Source organism: Theropithecus gelada, chromosome 11 (genome assembly GCF_003255815.1).
Source record: "Theropithecus gelada isolate Dixy chromosome 11, Tgel_1.0, whole genome shotgun sequence".
NCBI lineage: Eukaryota > Metazoa > Chordata > Mammalia > Primates > Cercopithecidae > Theropithecus > Theropithecus gelada.
This window is the reverse complement of record NC_037679.1, coordinates 60,168,554-60,196,058: the sequence shown is the minus strand read 5'-3', so window position 1 is coordinate 60,196,058 and position 27,505 is coordinate 60,168,554. Positions and strand designations below refer to the sequence as shown.

General features: G+C 40.2%; 1 protein-coding gene across 3 annotated transcripts in view; it reads right to left on the bottom strand.

The window, feature by feature from the left end:
• The window catches only part of ANO4 (anoctamin 4), a 408,206-nt gene that overhangs the window by 144,425 nt on the left and 236,276 nt on the right, over positions 1-27,505 (bottom strand). For all 3 annotated transcript variants that reach the window (XM_025401960.1, XM_025401959.1, XM_025401961.1), the window contains 2 exons: positions 10,118-10,218; positions 6,655-6,699 (listed from right to left, as the gene is read on the bottom strand). In XM_025401960.1, coding sequence (XP_025257745.1) covers positions 6,655-6,699; positions 10,118-10,218 — 146 coding nt within the window. The remainder of the gene's footprint in view (positions 1-6,654; positions 6,700-10,117; positions 10,219-27,505) is intronic.

Here is a 27,505-nt window from a genome sequence, read left to right as displayed (position 1 = left end):
TAACCTAATCAGACTGAATTAAATGAAGCAGGCCTACTTTGAAGACACCTCCTTTTCCCCAGTAAAGAATATTATAATAATAGCATTATGTTTCTAACAGATCACATTATCAGCGATGATATGCCTAGAGGGAACCTACAGATGAGCTTTCTTTTCTTTTCTCTTTTCTTTCTTCCTTTTCCTTTTCCTTTCCTTTTCCTTCCTCCCTTCTTCCCTCCCTCCCTCTCTCTTTCTTCTTTCTTTCTTTCTTTCTTTCTTTCTTTCTTTCTTTCTTTCTTTCTTTCTTTCTTCTTTCTTTCAGTGGCACACAGCTCTACATTGCAGTAAATGACACCCTCTTGGAATGATAATAGACAGCAGAAGGCATGTATTTCTTTTTCATTTTCTTAGAGCCAAGTGTCCAGATTTACAAGGCTCTACCTGGATAGGATTTAGAGATCTTAGAAAGCTAATGTTATTCTTTTAGGTCACAGGGCTACTATTTGGAGCATAGCCTAAATACCTTATAGAAGACTCCAAAGGCTTTGGAACATTTACATGTATTAGTTTTTTAAAACGAGGATGAAAATACAAAAGCATTTTGTCCTTTTGCCTATATGCTCATCTGATAAGTTGTGACTGCATTGAATGTATAATGCCATAGGGTCCAGCATTCACCCTCTCAAACCTCACCCAGGATCAAGTCAGGCAGAATGCGTATGGGGGGTGGAGGGAAGGAGTAGTAATGATACTCCAGCTACAAGCCACCCATAACAATCAGATTTGTTACTTTGTAATCATATCTTCCACAGACTATATTTGTAATATTTTGTGAAGGCAAAAAAAGGGCAGCCAGAAGATGATAAATTCCTCCTTTTTATTGGATAGTCAATTTATAATGGCTATAAGCCTGTCCAAAGATAAGAGTGAAAGCAGCATTTAATAGACCAAGTACATGGATAAAAAGAGCATTAACTCCAAAAATACAGGTCTGAACTACATGAGTGTGCTTTATGAGAGTCAAGTGATTTTTTAAAATAAGGATATTTATGAAAAAAGTGCTTTATTTCTCTGTCTGCTCAGAAACCTTGGAGATATTAATTCATTTATTCTTAGGAAATAGGTTTGTTTCAGAGATGCTTTCATGGATTAATAAAATTAAATATCACTTATATAAATGAAACTACAAGCTAACTTAAATATCCATATTTCATATGACAGGGGAATTTTAGGATACTGGAGGTCAGTGTTTCATTATTGATGTACTACTAGATGGCAAGTTGTATATATGGTCTTTAATTTAGAATATCAGAGCTGGCTACAAAGAAAAAGACACTCTCCATCATCTAAATCAGTCTGTTCCAACGTGAAATGAAGAGTTAAGGTAGATGCAACATTTTCTGACAACGTGGATTTTAAAATGTACACCATACCCTGGGCTTCAGAAAGTCACACATCCCAGTGATATCAGACTTAATTCTATGTGGTATGCAATGAAGCCTATTTTGAGAGGCCATTTTGAAGCAAGTACCTTCATTGGGATTTCTTTTTCCTTTAGCTTGGCCCAAAGTCTTCTAGTACCTTCCAGTGCCTAAATTCTTCTGCAGTTGTGATTTGCGCACTAGAAGTAGCATCAATGCTTTCAGGCCAAAGACTAGTATTTTGTAAGCTGTTCCTTCAGCTTTAGAAAGAAGGATTTCTCAAGCTCTTATTCACTCAAAACTTCTCCTCTGCACACACGGAGAGTATGTGATGGGCCATAAGGTCATAGTCTCCTCTGCTTTCCTCCTCTTGGCTCCTGTTTTAAATCCTGTCCCCTCTTTCTCCTTCCTCTACCATGAAACTTATCAAAGTAGCAGCAAACCCTCCTTGCCTCTGATTCATCCAGCCCTCGTCCTTCCTCCACTGGCTGTAATTTGTTTTCCATTATCCTCCACTCTGTAGTGATGGTTCTCAACATGTGGTCCAGGATCAGTAACATCAGCGTAGGCGTCACTTAGGATCTTGATGGAAGTGCAAATTATCGAGCCCCACCTCAGACCTACTGAATCAGAAACCCTGGGGATGGGCCCAGTGATCTGTGTTTTTAAAAGCCCTCCAAATGATCCTGACACACATTTGAGAATTACCACTCCACGGAGACTGCTGTCATGGAGATTACTGAAATTTCTAAATATCCAGAATTGATTCTCATCTCTGATTGATCATCAGAAGCTGAAGCACAGCCCTCCTTGTGGAATCTCATTGCTGGTGCCTTTGACACTACCCTCTCTTCATTCTCCTTCTACTTCCTAATTGTTCTTTTTCATTTTCCTCAGGTGTCCCCCCCATTCCATCAATGCAGATTTTCAAAGGAATTGCCACAGGCCCTCTTCTCTTAACTCTAGACCTCTCATCCAGGGAAATTCCATACACTCCCCTGGCTAAGGTCATGGCTTCTATGCCGTTGACTCCCACACTGGATTCTCCAGCATTACCACTCTCTTCAGCTGCTTTGCCATCAATTCCAAAGGACTTTAGGACACAAACACCTCAAAAATCTACTGAGACTTATAATACAGAATTAATTCTTAAAAGTCAACTTCCTCACCACACTTGTATCTCCTCTCGATTTCTAGTCTTCTTTTACCTCCAACAATATTTTCCCTAGCCCTTAGGTGTAAGAACTTCATTCTCCTCAACTCTGAATTTCCAAATAGCTGCTAAGTGCCAAGCCGTTTTGCCTATATTTCACAGTCTTTCTCACATGCTTTGCCTTTTTGCTCTGTAGATTATTTTTATCTATCCAGGGGGCAGAACTCCAATCAAAGAGTGAAAGTTAAAGAGACAGAGATTATAGCTTATTATAAGGAAGAATTTTATAACAGTCACAGCTGCCCACAGATGGGCTAGGGAGTTTACTGTCTCCAGAAAAGCAGAAGTTTAAGTGTCTGATGAGTGGTTGGACTTGATGGCATTTAATATCCCATAAAACTTTGAGATTCTATAGTTCCTTTTATCACTCTTTTCTTTTAAGCCCTCATTGTTCATCCCCCCCCACCCTTGTTTGAGCAAATGTTTTCATCCCAAGGCTGTGTCTGACGCTTGAGGCAGACCTGGTTTTTCTATGATTCTTTTCTTTGTGATTTCCTCTCTCCCTACTCCAATTCTTACACACTTATGTGGAGATTCATTTGTTCACTCACTCCATCTACTATGTGCTTGGTGCTGGAAATACAGAATTGAATGAGTCATCCTTGTCTTCAAATATCACCCAGGTAGGGAGCTAGACACATACATCATAGATTACAGCACAGGGTGATGAGGCCATAGGATCCCAATGGAAAAGCAGAAAAGAGATCATTTGACCTGGGCAAAGGCAAAAATATGGACTGAGTTTTGAGGACTGAGTAGACACCACCTTGGTGAACAATAAAGGAAAGGATCTTCCAGAAGGACCACTATATGCAAAAGCACAAAAACCCACGTGAGCATAACATGTATCTGGAAATGATGAGTAAGTAGTTCAATATGGATGGAGCAAAGAGTGGTAGGAGGGAAGAGATGGGTGAGGATAGTTTATAAAGGTCTGTAATTAAGCTAAGGCTGTTAACCTTATTGTGATCACTCTATGGTGGCCACCAAGTGACATAAATCAGATTTGCTACTTAGGAGATGAACAGAAGAGAGTTTGGAAATGGTCAGAAAAGAGGCAGGAAGATAAACTGATGTTTAGGCAAGAGGTGATGGAAGCTCAGCTAAGTCAATGGCAGTGGGAAGGAAGAGTAATATATGGACTTTTAGAAATATTCATCTGCACCTGCAGAATTTGGGAGACTGATTAGATGAGGGAGCAAAACATCCAAAATGACCCTTAGGTTTTTTTTTTAAATTACATTTTTAGAGATGGGGTCTCACCATGTTGCCCAGGCTAGGCTTGAACCCCTTGGCTCAAGTGGTCCTCCTGCTTCAGACTCCCAAGTATCTGGGACTACAGGTGTGTGCCACCACACCTGGACCCTTAGGTTTTAAATTAGGTGACTGTGTGGGAAGTAGAGCCAATGCCTGTATAGAGAATATAAATGGAGAAAATGACTACTTGGCAGATAAAATCAGAACAGAGTTAGTGGACTAGTTGCTAGAGGACAGAAGAAAGGAGAGACTTAGAGATGGATAAAAAATTCAGAAGCACAAAGGGAAGAATAGAAGAATACCCTTATATCTTTGCATAAGGATCTCCTTCTAAATATTACATGTAATAATTACTAATAGATACTATTCGTGCACATCAACTACATACTAGGCACTAAACCTCACATAAACCATACAGGGTAGAAATCAATATCGCTTTATAAACGTGAAAAACTCAGGCTCAGAGAAGTGAAGGAACTTGCCCAAAGTCATCCAGTGCCATTATAGGTTTTATGATCCCAATGTGCTCTGTTTTACATATACTGATTTAGATGACTTGGCAAATCCAGACAAGAATAAGACCTCTTCCCACCCTACATTCTTTTTAGAATCTAGAATATATTTCACTGAACAGATTGAAACAATATCACATACAAACTTGATATTTCCACTTGGTCATCAAAGTTGGGAGAAACATCTCTTCACCTTGCTGTTTCCTTCAGGTTTTCTTTGATTTTGGTTTTTGTTTTCCCCTCTCATAGTCAGTTAAATCCTTAATTTAATGGCAAGATAGAGCTTGGCCTATTATACAGACCAATGGTTTCCGAAACATGATCCCATGACCAGCAGCATTAGCTGAAGCTGGGAATTTGTTAGAAGTGAAAATTCTCTATCCCCACTGTAGATCTACTGAACAAGAAACTCTGGGGCTGAGGCCTAGAAATCTGTGCCTAAACAAGGCTGCTAGGTGATTCCGATGCTGGCTGGAGTTTGAGAACTATTAATACAGGCTAAACTGTTGTACCAGGATTTTATAGTGACAAGGATTTTAATGTGACAAGGGAGCAATCTAAATCATGGTGAATCCAAATGCCATGTCAACTGTGTAATGAAAGAAGAACTTGCCATAAGCTTGCTCACAGGTAATTTTTGAGGAACGATATTTTCATTTCTTTGGAGGTCAGTTCTCACACTGTACTTCATTGAGTGCACATGCATTTGAGTAAATCCATCAAAATGTATCAACTACTCTTTTATTTATCACACGACATAGCATATAAAGAGAGGGAACCTGAGTTCTAAATTTCATAGAGTTGAACTAACTAGGATTTTCAGAGAAATTTACTAGTTTCCCAGTTTAACCATCAGCTCAGTTCAGGGTGAATGAAAACATAAGATCAATTAAGATTTTGGAATTAGATTCTCCAATGATCACAACAGAATCAAATTAAAGAACATCATCATTGATGCATTCCCCTTCTCCCTAGCTTCTCAAAAAACAACAAGGAAAAACAAGCTTTGGGAGGATACAAAGTATAGTAAATGCAATCTTCATCTGGTGGGATTTTTGGGGGTGTTTTTTTGGCAGAAAAGAGGGTAGGAAGGGCACCTGAGTGAGGCTATACATCTGCACATGTTATTAACAAAATATTACTAACATAGGAGGACCCCGCTCATGAAGTCAAGTAGCCAGCAGCTAAGGATGACTATCTGCACTTCAAGCTTTCAAATTACTTACAGTGGAGGGAGGAATTTTTGTAGGAAAAAAAAAACATTGGCCAGGCCCTGTGGCTCACCCTGTAATCTCAGAACTTCAGGAGGCCGAGGCGGGCGGATCGCCTGAGGTCAGGAGTTTGAGATCAGCCTAGCCAACACGGTGAAACCCTGTCTCTACTAAAAATACAAAAATTAGCTGGGCGTGCTGGTAGGTTCCTGTGATCCCAGCTACTCAAGAGGCTGAGGTAGGAGAATTGCTTGAACCCAGGAGACAGAGGTTGCAGTTAGCTGAGATCTGCACTCCAGTTTGGGCGACAGAGAAAGACAAAAAAGAAAGGAAAGAAAGAAAGAGAGACAGAGACAGAAGGAGAGAGAGAGAGGAAGGAAGGCAGGCAGGCAAAGAAAGGAAAGAAAGACAGAGGAAGAGAGGGAGAGAGGGAGGGAGGGAGGAGGAGGAAGGAAGGAAGGAAGGAAAGAAGGAAGGAAGGAAGGAAGGAAGGAAAGAAGGAAGGAAGGAAGGAAGGAAGGAAGGAAGGAAGGAAGGAAGGAAGGAAGGAAGAAAGGAAGGAAGGAAGGAAGGAAATCTATACCAAATTTGTTGGGATTTTTGATAAGTTATCTAATAGAATGGGCTAAAAAGAGGGGGTGAAGGATAAAAGACTGATCATTGGGTACAGTACACAGTGCTCAGGTGATCGGTGCACCAAAATTTCAGAAATCACCACTAAAGAAGTTATCCATGTAACCAAAATCCACCTGTTTCCCAAAAACTATTGAAAATTTTTTAAAAAAGAGAATGGGCTAAAAAGCAATAGCCCCAGCACACTTGCAGATGAATGGCATCCTCCCAAGTGGGGAGAAGTTACAGGGAAAACTCCGAGAGGGATGTTTTCATCTTTTTTTTTTTTTTCCAGGCTAATCAGACACAGCTGATTTTAAAATGTGCATAGCAGCCAGCTTTCCCATGTGACACAGGCTCATTTTCCCCAGCTTATAGCTCCTTGTCATTGTTGAAGCACACGGGCCAACAGAAAGACAAACACCGTCAGGACACAGCGTGCTACTAACCTGCTCATGAACTTGTAACGGCGGGGCAGGTAATAGATTTTTCTCCTGGAAGAACAGCAAAAATGAAGCCAGTCGAGAAGAAAACCCATCGTCAGTTACAGTTTGAACTAGCAAGGAAGGAAAGGAGATTGAAGATAGAAGCCTGTAAGAGGTGAAGAAGAAAAAACTAAAAAGAGATTAACAGTGAGAAATACAGTGGGAACACAGGGAATGCGTTTTTGAGTCATGAAATCTTATGCAACAGTTTCCATTGGTATTTCTTCCTCTACCCATTACCATAATTTTTTTTTTTTTTAGTGGTTGCTCCTCGCCTGCAAAGCATGTGCAGTATGATAATTTGGAGTGATTGGTATTTGCACAGCTTCAGCTGAAGTCAGCTTTCTTCCCCAGGAAAATGCAAGGATGGATCAGAGGACAACATACATAATTTAACGGGCATGCTATTATATTAACTAATATTTATACAGCACTTTAAGCTTACACATGACACTTCTCTCATGGTATAGACATATATATATATATATATTTCACAACCAGTGTGGGAAGGACACTCACTTGTCAGCATTAACACCCAGCTGTACATAACCACACTGGGGCACACTGGCTGACCACTGGCCCTGGTTGTAGGTGAATTAAATAGGTAAAATCAAGGAATTCTGGAAACTTTTTAAAAATCGACTTATTCTGTCAGATTGCTATATATCTACCTTTAAAAAATGCTAAAAATGAAAATTCTTGGTGTAGTTTGAATGGACAGTACATGAATTAGATTATTTATTAAAATGCAACCTCCCTTTCCATATTTCAGGCTTCAACTGAAACTGAATGGAATAATAATGAAACAGGTGCTTTTTATGTATATCCTGAACTGTTACTGAACTCTCTCACTTCTGTAAATGGTAAGTTTATGTACCACCAATTTTTTTTGCATATTCGTGAAAGCTTTAAAACATAGGCAAAACTATAGAGACAATAAAAAGATCAGTGGTTGCCAGCGGGAGAAGGAATGTAGGTGAAACACAGGAGACTTTTAGGGTGGCGCAGCTATTCTGTACGATCCTGCAATGGTGGATACATGATATGCCTTTGTCAAAACCCACAGAACCACACACACATAGAGTCAACCCTAGAACTATGGACTTTAGTTAATAATAATTTTTCAATATTGGTCCACCAATTTTAACAAATACATCACACTAATGCAAGATGTTAATAATAAAGAAACTGTAGGCTGGGGGAGAAGGGGACACTATACTATACTATATTGTATACTATATTGGAACACTAGTATCTTCTCAATTTTCTATAAACCTAAAAATTCTCTAAAAAGTAAAGTCTATTAGTTAAAAAAAAAAATCCATGGACATATAGGTATTTAGAAGCAAGTTTTACTGTAATTTCTCATAAGAAACCTATTCCTGTATTTCCTTTTAAACATTATAGGGATAAAAATCCATGGGGACTAAACTTGGGATTCAGAAGTACTGTCTACACAAAATTATGAAGATTCTTTGGGCATTTAAATTCAGCCAAAATGATGTTTGTACATTTTGTTAAAATGATGTAGTGGGAGAATTCCTCCTTTGGAAATGCATGTATCTCCTTAGACTAGAGTTATTTGTCTGAAACTATGGACACAATAATAGCAAAAGTTTTAAATCCATCAGGTTGCAACAAGTAAAGCCAAGCTTAGTAGGTAAACCATATTAATATTAATGAGGTCAGTAAGTGTCACACATTAACAATATTTTCTTCTAAAATTATCATGCAAGAATTCCTATATCTAAAAAGATTATTGTTCACGTTCTTTTTCATTTCATTGTGTGGTTCACATTCTCTCAAGTGCTGCTTGGAGGCAACACATTTCTGCTCTGCAGTAGGCATGCAGAAGTGTTATTCATGATGCGGCCAGGCCCTTCAGATAGAACATTCTTTGCAGGTAGTAAGAGAATTTGCTTTGCATTAACATTGCTCAAGTTTCTATAATCTCCCTGGGTTCTTTGTTACAGAAGTGTGTTCTGGCAGAAGGTTTTATGAGATTTATTTATACCGGAGAGGGGTGTATAAATTTCTATCTAGACATATTTTGTAGGGTTTTCTTTCTTTCTCTTTTGGTTCTTAGGTATGATATGGTATTAATCCACATTAGACACTTATTATATCATTGATAAATATTTGGTTTTAATTGCTAGAGTATAAAAATTTTCAGTGGAATCTAAACTGACATTCTTTATCTCTCCCTAGTGGATATATACATATATATACATATACACACACACACTATATATATATATATATATATATATATGTATTCCTTTTTTTAAATCCTTGAATTCTCAGATTTTCTTTTTAACAGTTAAATACAAAAATAAATCATAAGATCAGAACTAAATTTATTATGCATTTTGAGAATTTTGCCTCCAGGAAAACAGATGCTAGAAATCCCAGCCTCTATTTTGACTAGGTATTAGGACATACAGGCCAATAAACAAGAAGACAAAATGCACCGGGGAGATATATTACAAGCCTGTGAATGGAAATTGCTCTTCTCTAAATATGTCCCTAACCCTTCTCTCTGTCTCTATAAATGTTCTTTGTCTCCACAACTTTCCACAGCTCATTAAGAGACAGACTGTAGAGCTGGTACCAATTTGCCTCATTTCTGCCACCTAATGTGGTCTTACTGGCAAATTGCAAACCAAAAGTACGTCATTCTTTGAGTCCCTTCAGAACTGCCCTTGGGACTACATCCATCCATCCACCTTTTTAGACCCACATATCTTGGCATTTCCAATTTCAGTTTTAATATGTTATTTCTATATAGCAAATGCAGATCACTTTTCCATAATCCATAGGGAAAATAAAAATATTCATTGTGAAATGAAGGTAAATTATAAATTAATCCTTTTAAATAACTAAGGAATATAAACAAAGTATTTTCTATTCCCCTTGGAACAAATATCAATATTTGTGTTTGCATAGTATTTATGACTTTAAAAAGTTTTTTTTTTTTTTTTAAGAAGATCACATTGTCACAAAATTTCTTGCACTTGTTTCTAGAGAAATATACTTTAATGTTTTTCTGGAAGGGACTGGTCAGTAAAGAACATAAAAATATGGCCCTGTGCAACTGCTGCCTGTGGTCTGGCTGTTCAAAGCAGCAGTATACAGGACTTCTAAAAATGGCACTTTGGAAATATAAATGCCACTTGGAAAATGCTTCTTTATTGCAGGCACTGGAAATATCTACCTGCTAAGAACTGAATTAGCCAGAGTTTTTCACAAAAAGCCATGAAATCATTATTGGCCATAAAGGCTTATTTGCATATCCTAAACATTTGAAAGAGTCCCTCCTCTAATGGCCTTCCCATCTGCATTTCAGTTTTATTTGTTCTGAGAGAGGAGAACATTAGATTTACAGTGAAGCAGCAGAAAGAGTGGAATAAAATACATTTCCACCTACCTGAAAGGCATTCTTACATTCATTTGTTCTGCATATCTTCCAAGGACTTCCCATGGGGCATGCAACTTCACAAAGATAATGTCACTATTTATTAGAGAGGACTGAAACAGAAAAAAGAAACTAAATTGAAAAGTATATTCAAGGCTCCCACAGTTTAAGTTGAGTTGGAACTTAGAATGCATGGACCTGGACAGAGATTACGATTTGGGGCATTCCTCAGCAATAGGCCAGACCCTTCCAAGTGCACGTATTCATTTAACAAACATCCCACTGTATGTGTGGCACTCATGCCAGCTGGAGACCCAGCTGCAAACAAGAGAGGTATAAATAACATTTACATTCTACAAAAATGTTAAAGAAGATAGGCAAAAACAAGTTGAAAAGGAAGGATACGCCAGGCATGGTGGCTCACGCCTGTAATCCCAGCACTTTGGGAGGCCGAGGCAGATCACCTGAGGTCAGGAGTTTGAGACCAACCCGGACAACATGGTGAAACTCCGTCTCTACTAAAAATACAAAAATTAGCTAGGCATGGTTGCAGGTGCCAGCTACTGGGGAGGCTGAGGCGGGAGAATCACTTGAACCTGAAAGGCAGAGGTTGCAGTGAGCCAAGATCATGCCACTGCACTCCAACCTGGGCAACAAGAGCGAGACTCTGTTGAAAGAAAGAAAGAAAGAAAAGAGAGAGAGAGGGAGAGGAAGGAAGGAAGGAAGGAAGGAAGGGAGGGAGACTCAGATAATAATGAGTGTTCTGAAGAAGGAAGGATAAGCTCAGATAATAATGAGTGTTCTGAAGATAGAGTAATGAGAGAAACAGTTATGGGAGGGGCTACATACTCATTTGGACAAGGGGTTGAGGAAAGTCTTCTCTGTGGAGGTGACATGTGAGCTGAGACCTAAGGAGGAGAAGGCACCAGCTGGGGAAAGAGCACAGCATGAGCGCTCTGGGTGCAAAGGCCCTGAGCTGGGAAGCTGCCTCGTATATTGAGGGAGAGAAAGGAGAGCAGAGGGGCTGAGGTGTTTTAAAGAGGGAAGAGTGGCATCAGAAGAGGCTGAGAAGGTGAGCAGAAGACAGAACGTGCAGCGGACTTTATTCTAGGAACACTGGGAAACCACTTTGATTTAGGTTGTCAAAGATCACTGTGGTTGTTTCATGGAGAATAAATGATAAAGGAGAAGAAGGAATGTTCTCAGTCATCCAGGCAAAAGCAAAAGTTGATGGTGGAGATGAAGCAAGCCAAAAGATGTGAGACTGCAATCTGGGTGGGTGCCTGGCAAAGCTTTTTCAAAGAGCTATGTTCTTTGGTCAAAGACCTTTGCCTGCTTTGGGGCTTTTTATCAACCTAGAACGTAGGGAAGTAAAACTAGGACTTCACACCCCGATAACCATCCAACAGATTTTGGTCTATGCCTCTGGCCAAAAGGACATGAAAAACCAATTAGGAGATTTCTCTTTGGAAGTCACTTTTCACAAGGAGGGGTCAGTTGTAGAAGGAAAGTGAGAAAATAGGAGCCAAACTAGTTTAAATTAGTAAAGTGGCCAATTACTAATCCCCATCTGTCTCATATAGGGTTGATCTGGACTGCATGGCATTTAAGTTTTTATAGTTTAGGAATGTTGACAGATATGTTAGGACTTTGTGCTTTGTGGCTAGACTTTCCTTATACTAGTATTGCATAATAATCCTTTGTTGGTTCTTGTTGTTGTTGTTTTTGCACAACTGACAAAAATAGAAGCTCAACTTTTTCCTCTAGCTGGGGTAAATGTGCACTATGGGAAATTGTTTTGAAATTGCAGATGGATGTAAAGTTGTAATTCATTTATCATACTTTAATTCAGAGTCTTTTTGACCTGAATTATAAACATTCAAGGGTTATAAATATTATACGTGTATAAACTCATCAAGATATTATGAAAATCAAACTGGCATCAACTGCAATGTTCTCAGAGACCGGTGTGATGCTGAATTTCCCAAGGGTAGGAAGGCCAGGGCCCATCAGTAGTGGCAGGCACTCTCTAATATTGGTCTGAAAAGTCTAACTTTCTGGCAGTTCAGGCTGAAATGAGGTTTTATCTTCTAGCTTGGGACAAGAGTGCCCTGAGTATAACCCTCCTGATAACAAGGAATATTTCTGTTATTCATAGTTGAATCCTTTGGGCCTAGCACAGTGCTTGGCACGGAGGTACCACACACCCAATGTTTGTCTAATCCATGAACATGATTAGTGAAATGTGGGCAGTTAGACCTGGCCCAGGTGAATACTGGATTCCTGTGAAGCAGGTAGTGACTGTCAATGAAGTGACTCTTACAGTGAACACTGCAGGTTACTGCAAATGAGGTGCCTGTCCAGGGAGTGGACAAACCAGTAACAACCGAAAATGTGATGGCCAAATGCTTTGTCTCTTTGTAAAAACTGCTTTCCTCTGTTCAGTAACCTATTACGGTCAGTCCTCCTGGCACAGCTGTTTAGATCGGGGTATGTAAATGAGCTCACAGGCTGTGATGCCCATATAGAACATACAGAAACATCACACACACACAGTCAGTCCCGCCCCATTTCATGCCTGTGGATGCAATGATGCCTTGGGGATCTGAGATGGTCTCACAGCTTTTCAGCTGAGCATTTGTTGGACTTTAGAAAAGATTGCTGCTTGCTTTTCAATACATAGTACAGTTTTCCAAGTTATAAAGCAGAAGAAAGACTGTATTTCCTAAAAATAGTTCTTTTTCTTTATATGAAGATATACTTCAGATCTGGGAGGCTTTGTGGCTTCCTAAGTTGGAAATTTTAATCATGATAATGGGATTTCTTTATATTCACTTAGCTGTCCTTTAAGGTTCTATATTCACTCGTCTTCCTATGAGAGAGTAAAATTGTGCAACACAGAGGACTCTATATGGAAATGTGATTGATTCACTAAATTAAACAAATGATTTAGAGCAGAATATAGTGCTTAGAGATTACTCTCTCCATAGATTTACTGTAATTGTTAGGATTTACAGAAAATAAACAATCTAGTGGGAAAATAATCATTTGAAGATCTCTCATAAATTTATGGACACATTAAAAATATATTAAAATATTCCACTCAGAGAACAACTTAAATACCACATTTCTATATGTAGAAAAGCTAAGTTCATTATCTGAATACATACTGAATCAACTAAAATTCTGATGTGGGATCTCAACCATTTTCTGCATAAAAGGATAGCTATTTTGATTTATTCAGCCTGATAAAAATCACTTATTATTTAACTAATAACAATAACAACCTCATTTTATTTATTTATTTATTTTTTCATGCTTTGCAATTGTCAAAGCACATTCACACGTTACCCCATCTTATTCCCATATGAACCTTGTGAGAGTGGTTTTCCTTCAGTTTCTTAGAGGAGGAGAAAGAGAGGTGACAAGTGGCTCACCCACAGCCAAATGAATGTTTACCCCAGACAGAGCTGATTCCATACCTTCACCTCTTAACTTGCTTTTGAATTATACCTGACAACTTCTGAAGTTTAAATAAATAATGGCTTTGCAAATGCATTTAAGATGCATAGAATCTGGATTGTTGCTTTATCAGTTTATATGAAATTGTCTTAAAAGAATTTCATATTTTAGAAAACAAAGCAACAAAAACAAAGAGGCTTTCCTTCATGTAAAGCAAAATTAAGTTACCAATGAACTGAGATTTTATTTGGGGCTATTAAAAATTGTTTTGATTATCTCGAGAAAAAAACATTACCTGAATTCTCTTGAATAGCAAAGAATATGAGTTCTCTCTCTCTCTCTCTCTCTCTCTCTCTCTCTGTCTCTCTCTGTGTGTGTATGTGTGTGTGTGTCCTTTTGTCCTTTTTACATACTTAAGGGAAAATATAGTGTATGGGGCTTATTATTTATATTCAGCTTTCCAAGGAAAAACTGAGAAGGCATTACCTACTGCTTGTTACTGAATGCCTTCTGAACTTCAGTCCTGAGAAATAAATGGGAAACAGATGATTGCTAATTATATGGCCCATAAATCACTCTTTTCTCTACTGCCAAATGATTACACTGCTGTTTCTAGATAGGTCGTTCCTTATTATTAAGTATTCTTTGCCATATAAATCCAAGTGCACAAGAGCCCAAGTGAAAAGAAATGAAAATGATTTTTACGAAACATAGCGTTGTTTCATTAATATACTGCAATACAAATTCCTGGGAATAAAACCTTGGGGAGAGAAAAATTACCACTTAGAGAAGTTTGGAAAAATATTCTTAGAAAAATGACTGAAAAAATTAGCGAATATCATGGGAAATTACCTGGAGTAAAAAGAGATGAGATTCACACAAAAAATTCTTCCTTTTTTTTTCTTTTATTCAGCAAGAACATACTGAAAACCTTCGATTTACTAAATTTTGGTCCATGCCTTGGTATGTAACAGTCATGGTCCTTGCAACAGTTAAGGCAGGAGAAATGGCATGCCACTATCTAATCCAAGCAGTCCATCTCTCAAAGAGGTGTGTATGTATATATATGTATGTGTGTATGTGTGTGTATACACACACATCTCCACATCTCATGATTCCTGATGCCATTTGTTGAGAAGAGGAAATAGAGGCAGACCACGTTTGGGCATGGAGGATGGGGGTACAGAGGTAGACCATAAACTCAGTTTTGGAAAAGTTAAGTTTGACATGCCCAGGAGATATAGCGTGGGTAGTTAGACAAATGAGTCTGGAGCTCAGGGTAGAAGTCTGGGCCAGAGATACAAAGTAAGTGTGTCCAGGATAAACATTATATTTAAAGGACTGGTAGAGGCCACTATGGGAGTATAGGTACAATGCCATGTGGGCATCTGTGCCTCAGAGGTTAGCAATTCGGACTGTGAGGTTGGACTTCACATATTAATATTCATTTGTCTACCTCTTACCAGCCCTGAGATCTTGAACAAGCTATTTAACTTCTCTGTGCCTCAGTTTGTTCAAATGTAAAATAGGAAATGATAGCAATACATATCTTATTGAATTGTATTAAATGGCATAATGCCGTTAAAGTGCTCATAGTAAATCTAAAAATATGCTTGTTATTATCTCCAAGAGGGGCCACCATATTGGTGGTGAAAAGAACACAGCATTTCTACTCACTCAAATTATAACCTGAGAAGATAATAAACAAGAAACCAGTATATTGGAAGGATTTATCAGTCTTTGATTACAAGCCCCAACCACCAGAAATCCTGAGATCCAAGCACCCAATTCCTGTCTTTTGTCCCTTAGTATCTTCAGGGTTTCCTGCAGGTTCCTCTATGACATTCATTCAACAACACCCAAAAATGTTCATTAAGTGACTACTCTGTGTCAGAGACTCTTCTAGGTGCTGGATATGCCACAGTAGATAGAATTTACAATCTAGAGTGGGAGACAGACATTGAACAACAAATAAGCATGATTTAAAATTATGAAAAGTATTTTAAAAGGAAAAGAATATAGTTCTGTGGGAGAGAGGAACTGGAGGCACCTGATTAAGATTTGTTGGTTGATCTGTGACTAGGTGACATTTAGCCTAAAATCTGAAAGATGAGACGGTGTTAGGCATGGAAAGAGTCAAGTGAGAAGTATTCCAACCAGAAGAAACAGCAAGAACAAAGGTCCAGAGGTTGTTCTGGGAACGGGAAGGCTGGGGTGATTGGACATTGTAAAGTGTGAGGTGGATAGAGTTACCTAAAATAGAGTTAGAGAAGAGGGCTGGGAATAGACCATGCCAGGCCAGGTACAATATGGTAAGAAGTTTGGATTTATTTTCTAAGGCCAATAGGAAGCCACTAATGAGTTACAGGCAGGGATCACTTGTTTCCTAAAGTGTATGCTGCGTGTTTTGTAGAAAATGGTCCGAAGGAATCATAGGAGTAGGAAGTTCAATAAGAAAGTTATTCTAGTAGCCAGGTGAGACAAGATGGTGGTTAGAACCAGAAGAAAAGGAGAAACAGATGGACTTGAGATCTAGTGGAGGTAGGTTTGAAAGAAGTTGGGATTGAACAAATAAGGAGGGTGAAAAAAAAATCCAGTGCCTAGAATGATGCAGAGGTTATTTTGCCTGGGGAACTGGACAGATGGTAGTACTCTCAACTGCAGTGAGGGGCTGGAGCCATCCAGTTTGTCCTAAAGTTGTATAGGTGACAATGCACCTGTAAATCATGGTGGTCTTTGCAGATAACCATGAATCCCACTGTGTGAATTGTAACTTAACATTCACTCACACATCCACTCATCTATTCTGCAAATCTTTACTGATGGCCTATGATGTGCCAGGGCCTGTCCTAGGGGCTGGGAAGACGGCTGTGAACAAAACAGACCAAATCCCTGCTCTTGAGGAACTCAAGTTCTGCTGGGGAGACAGACCCTCAGTAAATAGATGTGTAATACTTCTGATGATGTGCTTTGAAGAAAAATAAAGAGGGTAAGAAAATAGAAAGTAATGGTAGGAAGGAGATGCTATTTTAGATAGAGTGGTGTGGACAAGCCTTTTGATAAGGTGACATTCGAACAGAGACCTGAAAAAAGTACTGAGGGAGGCTGTTCTATTACACAGGGAGAGAGCATTCCAGACAGTGAGAAGAGTAAAAGACAAAAGACCCTGAGGCATAAATAGGCTTGACGTTTCAATTTACTGAGCGTGAAGGATCAAATCAGGTTAGCCACTTGCATCTGCTCTGTATCCCCTTAGGTAACTACCTGGGCATTGCTTTCTCATAACTATACTGTTACGAGGACAAAGCAAAACTCTAAAATTCTGGGGCTAGGAGGAGACATTAATTGCTAATTGGAAACTCAGAGAAGCCTCTTGAATTAAAAAAAATCATAGTGAATGCAAATGAATAGTAATGGTAGAGACGGAAGCAGCTACATAGTGCCACTACACGTTAGGTGGTATTTTAGAGCTTTTGCCTACATTAAATCATTCAATTTTCACAGCAACCCTATGAAGCAGGTATTACTATTATTCTAATTTATTGCAAATGAGGAACTAAAGCACAAAGAAGTCTGGTACCTTGGCTAAGTTTACTCAAGTAAGGAATGGAGCCTAGTTCTCACCAATGCAGTCTGGCTTCAGAACTGCTGTTTCACAAGCAGAAAGCTGAGAGGATCACACAAATATATTTGCTCATGAACTCAATGCCACTGTAATGTTATTTTTCAAAGAAATCCTTAATTATATATTACAGTCAATGTACAATGCATACAGTTGGCTCTCACATCCTAAAATTAATGTAAGGCCAGTAGTAAGAGCAAATTTCAAGCCTGGTTCTGCCATCTGTGGGCACATTACTTCATTCACAAGCCTCAGTTTCTTCATTTGTAAAATGAGGAAAATAATACCTGCCTTGCAGCATCGTTCTGAAGCTGCTATGGTTGTATAGTACTGGTTCAGTAAGTGAGAATTTCCTTCTTCCACCCACAGGTACTGAATGCTTGGTGGACATCTGGGTAACCCCCCAATAGCTGATGCTAGAATTCCTTGATGTATCTGGAATCTAGCCTGTGAAACCGATGGATAAATGTACATTCCTCGAGGGTTAAAGGGCTCAAAGTAATTGCTAAGCAACTTCAACTCCTCTCAGTGGGGCTATCATCTAACCAGCTGTGTAGCACTGGGCAAATGACTTGTACTTTTATGAGCTCCAGTATTCTCTAAGAAATGAGGGCATGTGTCTCTAAAAAGAAATTTTTTTTGCATCTGTTATTCTTTTCCCTCAGGGACACACTGAAATTTGTGAGTGTAGTTTACAAATGCTCTTCAGCTGATTCGGATGCAATTTCCTCTCTGCAACACATACACACATACAGACACACACACACACAGTGCCCTGGTGGAGAGAATCCTCTTGAAGTACTATATGTTCCCAAATAATTATAATATTCATTCCCTGAAGGTGACATTAGTAACAGCAACAAGAAATAGGTGTGTGTGAAATTGTCCCCCTTAGAAGACCTTTAAATGGAGGTCCCTAAGGACTTCATCGAGGCTCTAGTCTCATTCTACCTGTCCTCCCTGGATGATCTCATCCCTCCTAATGGCTTTAGATGTCACCTATCAGCTGATATCTCCAAGACTCATATCTTTGGCCCACACTTCTCTTCTGAGCTCCAGATCAGTGTAGCCAATGGTCAGTGTGGCACCTGGTACCTCATGTCTCACTGGCAGATCAGACACATCAATGTCTACAATGGATCTGCTTCACTGGCAAAACTGCTCTTCTTCTCAGTGTCCCCACATCAGGAAATGGCACAACCATCCTTTTAGTGGCTCAAGTCCAGGAGCCATCTGTAACTTCTTTTTCCCTTATGTCATATCCAACAAATCACCAAGTCTTATTGATTCTAGCTTTTAAACTTCTCTTTGATCTATCCACTTCTCTCCATCTCTACTGCCACCACCCTCCTTTAAACAACCATCATCTGTCTTCTTGAATACTGCAACAGCCTCATGGCTGGGCTCCTTCCATTCCAGCCTGGATTGGCCTGAATGCATTAGATGAGTCCTTAAAAGACAGTCTAGAGGTCAGAGAGATTATCCTGCTTGCTTTGAAGAAATAAGCCACTGTGTTGTGAAAGGGTCTCTCAGGGGCCTCTAGAAGCTGAGAACCGTACCTGGCTGAAGGTCAACAAGAAAATGAAGACCTCAGACCTACAACCACAAGGAAAACTAAATTCTGCCAGTAACCATGTGAGAGGACCTCGAGCTCCAGAAAAGAATGCAACCTGGTGGACACCCTGGGGTGGCCTTGGAGGGATCCTGATTAGAGGTCACGGTTGAGCTGTACTCAGACTCCTGAACCACAGAGACTGTGGGAGCATAAACATAGATTGCTTGAAGCCTCGAAGTTTGAAGTAATCTCTTCAGCCGTGATATAAAACTAATGCAGATCATATTCCAACTAATGAATGCTATAATTATAGATTTCATTGCTGCCTCTGTGAGACTGTACACTTCTTCACAGTTGTATTCCCAGCACTCAGCATGTTACTGAGCACATGGTCATTGAGAATGAATGCTTCCTAACTGAATTTATGAACATCTTGCGATCCAGACTACGAGTAGCTTTCTCACATTATTGATTACCTTGTTAAAACACTATTATCAGGCAGAAAAAAATTCATCTTCTTACCACCACAGAGTTTCAATGTGGCTAAATTTATGAGAAACTCGAGGAAACCCTCCTCTAGGCCACAATTAGATGTTCAGTTTTGAGCGGCTGAGCACAAATCTTCACACATTTCATTACAGGTTCTCTGTGTTGCCATAAAGTGAATCCCCTCATGCAACATACTCTTTGTTACTTCGCACCAACCCTGGTGATCCCCAAGTCAGGTCTGAGAAACTTACTTCATCAGGATATCTGAGGAAAATCAATGTTTAGTGTAGCTGTCAGGATGGGCTAAGTTATGTTGCAGCAACTAATAACCCCCAAATATCAGTGACATCGAACAGCAGAGCTGTACTGTCAGTACAGTAGGCACCTGGTGCCATTAAACACTTAAAATATAACTAGTTCAAATTGAGATGTGCTGACTGTGGAAAGTACACACCAGATTTTGAAGACTTAGCATATATACAAAAAAGAATGTAAAATATCTCAATAATTCCTATGTTGATTACATGTTTAAATGATATCTTAGATCTGTTGGATAAGTAAAACTATTATTAAATTCATCTGTCTATTTTTACCTTTTATATGTGGCTCCTAGAATTTTCTATCGGCTAGTGCCATGATAAAGATTTACTCCTTGTTCATGCTACATGTCCACTGCAGGGAAGCTCATTGTAGTGATTTAGTGGTTCATGCTGATAGTCACTCTCCCAGGGGGAAGGCAGAGCTCAGAGGGCCTCATAAGCATACGTACCACTTCTGTGCCCAGCCCATTGAGCAGAAGTAGTCATATGGCCACATCTATCCACAAGACCACTGGAAGCCAGAGTATATCTGATACATATTGCTAATTAATACACACTGATGTAGAAGAACTTCTTTCATCACCTTCTTAGATCTATTATGAAAAGCAAATGTTTTATCTGCTTCACAACACAATGATGCATAAAATCATTCAGTAAACACCTAAAGATGATTTAACTACTGTGCACTATGTTGCCTAGCACACAGGCCCTATGTTGGACCCTCGGGATACAAAGAAGGTTAAGACATAGTTCAAGATCTCAGGGAACTCAAAATTCAGCAAAGCAATGATGACCCTAATTATAAATAACGTGATTAGTACGAACAGAGGTTGGTCTAATATCCACTGGGAGAGAAAATACTCCCTTTGTAGGTAATCCCAGTACTAAATCTCTCCTTAGAAGTAAGCAATGTCAGTTGTAATCTACAAAATTCCAAACGTCCCTTCACTTCTTACAGAACATCTTAATGTTTTCCCTACTCCTTCTAGATGGTATATGAGATAAACTGAACTTGGGGACAACTTTATCATCACGGTGTACTTTTTATTATCACAAAACACCAACCCACTGACAACCATTCACAGCTATGACCCAATCAGTAACCCATGAATTGCTTTGCCCTTAGTACGCTGCAGAGATGAACAGCCATGAAATAAGCAAGACCCAGAAAAGACAGAAGAATTGGGTGTCTTCTGCTAGTGAGGAAGCAATTTAACTTTGGAAATACTTTCTTTTTTTACTGTCTTTTTTTTTACTTTAAGTTCCAGGATACATGTGCAGAATGTGCAGGTGTTACATAGGTACACATGTGCAGAATGTGCAGGTTTTACATAGGTACACATGTGCAGAATGTACAGGTTTGTTACATAGGTACACATGTGCAGAATGTGCAGGTGTTACCTAGGTATACATGTGCAGAATGTGCAGGTGTTACATAGGTACACATGTGCAGAATGTGCAGGTGTTACATAGGTACACATGTGCAGAATGTGCAGGTTTGTTACATAGGTACACATGTGCAGAATGTGCAGGTTTGTTACCTAGGTACACATGTGCAGAATGTGCAGGTTTGTTACATAGGTACACATGTGCAGAATGTGCAGGTTTGTTACATAGGTACACATGTGCACTTGGGAAAAGTTATGACAGCTCTTCTAAGTCTGTTGTATGTATCTCCTGGTGAAATGCTGATCAAAATTAGAGGATGCTGCAGGGCACACAGCAGTAAAGTCTATCAAGTGTTTTTACCTAAAGGTTATACAAAACTGTCAAGAAATGGGGCTCCTATGATTTTTAATAACAGAGAAACCTGATAGATTATACCTCAACTCATATCACTTCCTCATTGGTATAATGCTGATATAATTACCCTCACCTACTTTATAGGGTGTGTGTGTGTGTGTGTGTGTGAGTATGTATGTACATGTATACATAAAGTACATTTGAAAACATTTTCTGTGGGGGTCACTAGTGTGTCCCTGGCATCCATTCTCCTCTCCTTTGGGCACAGGGAAATCTGAGCTCCTTGGCCCACTAGGGTAGGCAGGAGCCATATGATGAGTCTAGCCGTTTAGCTGTGAGCAGAGGCTTGAAGTCTGGTGTGTGATTTGCCTTTCCCTCCCCCAGAGGCAGGTGTCTGGATGCAGCTTCTGTTATCTGGGTCCCCGGTCGCTGCAAGGAGCATTTCTCCTCCTCCACCTCTGCATCCTGAGATCAAAAGTAAACCCTGCTGCCTGAAGCCTCTGAGATGACAAAGCCTCGAGTGACAGGCAGAAGCTATATAAAGCTATGGAACTGGAGAAAATCACAGGAAGATGGAGACACAGAAGAAAAGGGGACCCAGGATCAAGTCTTAAAAGACTAATATTTGAAGATCAGACAGCAGAGAAGGTGAGCAAAGAGGACTGAGAAAGAGCCAATGAAGAAGGAAGAAATCCAGGAAAGCATGAGATGTCACCAAAGCCAAGAGAAGCACGTTTTTCTTAAGGAGGCAACGACTCACCACGTGGAGGAAAGCTGCTGGGGAGGCCAGTAAGATAGCAGAGATGGCATGACTGCCGGATTTGATCACAGGCCACCTTTATAAAAGCAGTCTCTGTGAAATAGTGAGGGAGAAAGCCCAAACTGAGAAATTGGAAAAGAGAATGGTAGGTGAGGAGATGGAGACAGGACACTAGACAAATCTTTCAAGAAGTTTTCTGTGAAGTGCAGAAGAGAAACGGAGTGGTCATTAGGGGAGAGTATAGGGGTCAAGGGATTTTTCATCTCATGAGTTACAGGAGCATGTTTGTAACAACTGAGTAGAGAGGAAAAATAATGATGCAGGAGAGAGAGGGGAGACAATTACAGAAGCAAAGTCCTTGAGAAGGTGAGGTGAGAGGGGATTCAGCAAATAATAGGAGAGCTCCCGGGACAGCACACACAGAGTGATGGGAGGGAAGGTTGAGGGTGGGAAGTCATAGAAGATCCTGTCTGACCATTTTTATTTTCTATCAGAGTATAGGCAAGGTTATCAGCAGAACAGTGTATGTGTGTGGAGGGGCATTGAGGGAGGTGAGGGTGCGGAGAAAACAGGTTCGAGAAGGTTGATTGGGGAGAGAGAGTGTGAAGTGGGCTAACTCCCCTACCTATTCAAGATCTTAGTCAAACATCACCTTCAGTAAGCCCCTAGCCAACACCCTATTTAAAATGACCATCTTTTTACCCTTAGTGCTCTCATACCTACACTCTGCTCTGGTTTTTCTTGTGTCATATCATTTATCACCTTCTTTTATGTTTGTTTGTTTGTTTGTTTGTTTTTGAGATAGGTTCTCACTTGTTGCCAAGGCTGGATTGCAGTGGCGCAATCTCGGCCCACTGCAGCCTCAACCTCCCAGGCTCAAGTAATCCTCCTGCCTCAGCCTCCCAAGTAGCTGGGACTACAGGCATGCTGCAAGACACCTGGCTAATTTTTTGTACTTTTTGTAGAAACAAGGTTTTGCCATGTTGTCTAGGCTAGTCTTGAACTCGGGACTCAAGCAATCCTCCCACCTTGGCCTCCCAAAGTGCTGGGATTACAAACATGAGCCACTGCACCTGGCCCTCCATTTATCACCTTCTAACATATTATATTATTTACTTATTTATTATGTTTATTGTTCACGGTCTCCCTCACTAGAATGTGAGTTTCACAAGGGCGGGGGCTCTCTGATTTCTTCACTGATGTATCCCAAGTGCCTTGAATTGTGCCAGGCACTGTATGATTATTTAATGATTGAAATTTTAAAATTGAATCAATGAAAGAAAGAAGCAAAGAGAAAGAGAGAAAGGGGAAGAGAGGGAGGAAGAAAGTTACTTAATTTTTATAGAGAGGAAGAAAGCAAAAGTACCAGGCTCACTGAGCATTCTCTGGTACCCGTGTGAGACTGTGGTATGATGTAAAGTGAACCAGTCAGCATGTTTTTTCCCCGCAACATTAAATCACTCGGGTGTGGGCATGAACAAGATGCAGTTTAACCAAGGTCAGGGCTTTGCCAGGCAAATAAGTCAAAGGAATAAAGGAGTGAGAGAATTCAGGTGCTTGTAAGTGGTCCTGATGATGAACTATAGAATCAAAGCTAAGTAATGAGGGACATGAAACGACGATTTAAAAAAATGGTTGGGGCTGGGAATGATGGCTCACACTTGTAATTCTATCACTTTGGGAGGCTGAAGTGGGCAGATCACCTGAGGCCAGGGGTTTGAGACCAACCTGGCCAACATGGTGAAACCCGTCTCTACTAAAAAAAACACAAAAATAATGTCTTAGTTTATTTTGTGTTGCCACAACAGAATATCTATGATGAGGTAATTTATGAAGAAAAGATTATCATTTAGTTCATGGTTCTGCGGGCTGGAAAGTACAGGAAAGTAGCCGGGCTTGGTGGTGCACGCCTGTAATCCCAGCTACTCAGGAGGCTGAGGCATGAGAATCACTTGAACCTGGGAGGTGGAGTTTGCAGTGAGCTGAGATCGTGCCACTGCACTCCAGCCTGGGCAACAGAGCAGACTCTGTCTGAAGAAATAAAAATAACAAATAAAAAAAATGGTTGGGATAATTCAACAGCAGGCTTATTATCACAGTCAATATACCCCCCAATGACATTTTTGGACTATTTAAACCCACTGGCCACGGTTTGGATATGGTTTGTTTGTCTCCACCAAAACTCATGTTGAAATGTGCTCACCAGTGTGGCGGTGTGGAGAGGTGGGGCTTTGGGGAGGTGTTTGGGTCATGAGGGTGCTGCCCTTGTGGGTGGCTTGGTGCTTGGTCTCACGCTGGTGAGGCTGCATCTGTTCCTGCAGGAATGGATTAGTCCCACAAAAGTGGGTTGTTATGACACCAGGATGCCTCCCAGGTTTTGCCTCTTGGCACGTACTTTCACTCTGACCTTCTGCCATGATGTGATGAAGCACAAAAGCCCTCGCCAGAAGCCAAGCAAGTGTTGCTGCTGTGCTTCCTGTACTTTCCAGCCCGCAGAACCATGAACTAAATGATAATCTTTTCTTCATAAATTACCCCATCTCACGTATTCTGTTGTGGCAACACAAAATAAACTAAGACATCATTCAAAGAAAGTTTCAGTTCCAAGTATTTAAGAGTTTATTTAGAACTCTCTTTCCCTAAAAAGAGTTATTTTAAAAAAGGCATTAAGGTATAGCTTTGCTATGTATAAATGGAACAAGAGAAAAAAAGGAAATGATAAACTAAAATTCAATACTTAATTGATGGCTTAACTGTGTTCTGTCAACTAAGTAAAACATTATGTGACATAAGGAATCAAGACTAACAGTTTTTCACTCAAGTGGAGTTTCTACAGATAATTGCAGTTGGGGGAGATCCCCTTGAACAATCAGAAGCAACAGCGAACACCTCAAACAGGTTACCCTTTTATAACTATATGATGTTATCCATGAGTCACTGATAAAGGAGTAGATTTCAGAAGATTCTCATCAGAGTCTGAGAAACTGAATCAAGGCAGCCTCAGATGACGGCCAAAGTGATTTACTGCTATACAATCCAAAATAATATTCTGGTTGAACAAAGGAACCTACAGACTCAGGAGGAAGAGAGTCCCCAAGAGGCGATATAATGCATTTCTGAAACTCTAATGGACACGAGGTCTCACCACATGTACTTTTTCTTTCCTGCCTGCTGGACTGCTAAGGTCAAGGAAAATCACGTGCAGTGTAGTTTCATTTTTCTGCCTGCTCTACTCCTGGTCTTCTAGAAAACTCTTTTTAATTTCAACATGTGTAGAAAAAAGAGAGAATGAAGAACGGAGCTGAAAAACAAAGTACTCTAGTGAGCAATAACACCACCTTCTTGGAAGAAGATCCAAGATGATCTTGGCTAAGTTTGCAGGTAATGGCTGGTATAGTTTGTTTAGTAAAATCCTTGGCCTGAAAGAAATTGGCATTGAGATGATTCTTATTTACACATGAGTACAGTGTGATGGATTTGGTTGTAAAGAGGCTAAATGATATTTGGTTGCAATATTTTGGAAAAAAAATGACTAAAAGCTGCACATCTTTCTAGCTCTGTCATTAAGGTCTAGAAGAACAATTGTATCTGATGTCAATTATGTTCGTGGGAAATTGCTAAGTGAGCATATACTATGTGAAAGTCAAGATGACATGATGAACCAGACACTGTGCTAGGGACAAGGAGAAATCTGTCCAGCCCTCACGGGATTCACACTCTGTCTGGGAAGCAGAGGTGCACAGAGGAGCCCTGAGGCCTCAGTCAAAAGTCTATCATGCCACTGTTTATGTTATTTCCCATCTGGAATGCCATGCCCTTCTACTTTCTGGCTTTGTGAATATCTAGTCATCCTTTAAGTCCCAGGTCACCTCTCTTAACCTTCCTGAAATCTCTGTGCAGAGTATGAAATTCCCCAGGGCTTCCATAGAATTTTTCAAACTGTATTCTATCTGTTTCACATCTGCCTTCATTGCTAGTTAGTGAGCTCCTCAAATACACTAAGCATATTGTGGCAGCTTGTATTTTCCAAAGATGGTCCCAACATTACTGCTTATCCCACACATCTTCTAGAACCTTATGACTCTCCTTCAAGAGGTGGCATCTATGTCCCTTCCCCTTCATTCTGCCTTTCCCAGTGGAGTACAGCAGAATAAATGCTTCTAGGGCTAGGTCATTAAAGTTCACTTTTACCTTGTTCTCCTAGAACCCAGCCACGATGTCATGAGAAAGCCCAGGCAGCATGTGAAAAGGCCCACAGCCCACAACCCTGGCTGAGCTTTCAGCTGACAGCCAGCACCAACATTCCAGCCATGTGAGTCAGCCACCTTAAAAGGGGAGTCCTCCAGACACTAGTAGTGCTGCTCCAACTGACGTCCCATGGAGCAGAGGGAAGCTATCCCTTCCAAGTCCTGCTCAATTGCAGATTTGAGAGCAAAAACAATGACCATGATTTTAACATACAAGTGTTGGAGTTGTTTGTTATGCAACAATAGATAACTAGAACATTTATTTTTTTATTCTCCAGTGCCTGGCACAGTGCCTGGAACATAACAGATGCTCAATACGTATGTGCATGAGGATTGATACTCTATCACTGTAGGGGCTGGATGCGACAAAGGGAATCTTCTTTAATTCCTCTGTGGGCAGTTATGGTGGAAGGAATTTTTAGCTTGTCTTTCCTTGTTGCTTTTCCCTCCCCTGCATCACAAACACAAGGACATTTCCACAGGCAGGTTTGTGGCTGCTGCTGACTATCCAATTAAATATTGGGTCTCAATGAATTCTGCCATGCTTTGAAAAAAGACAGTTGCCTAACATTAGCATCAGAACAAAGATGTGGGTTTCTGGGAGGAACTCTGACTGTGGGCAATTTACTCAGTCATGCCCAGGTTAAAAAATAGAAATAGCTGCTCCTCCGTCATCTCAAAGGCAAGTGTTAGAGTTCAGACCTTACATCTTTTAAACCAGCTGGATATTACAGAGATGGGGCTAGCATGGCCTCAAATGAAGGGACAGGGGGCAATCTGTTAGGAGGGCTGGTGACTACACTATACTGTTTGTTGTCACCTTAGCACCCCCTTCTGAGGTGTCTTCTGCATTGCTGAGAAGCTGGGACCAGAACCTGGTTCTGGTTTCCCAGAATCCCCTTCTCCATAAAGTTCTGGGTTAAAGTGTACAATAATGGGTGCTCAGATGGAAGGTGGGAAAGGAGAGGCTGTTTGTCAGGCAGGTAGTTACAGGCAGATTTGAGGTTTGAAGCAGCTCCAGGTAAGTTTTGAGAATCCCGTGCTGCAGTCAGGCGTTGTTGAGATCCCAGTGGCTTCCACACCGGCATCTGAGACCTGCTGCTGTGGTGCTTCAGGCTGAATTGATGGGAGGTAGATTCCCTGACCTTCACACCCAACCTTTTAAGTGGTCTTAAGTGTTGTGAAACTCTGTATTGAACACT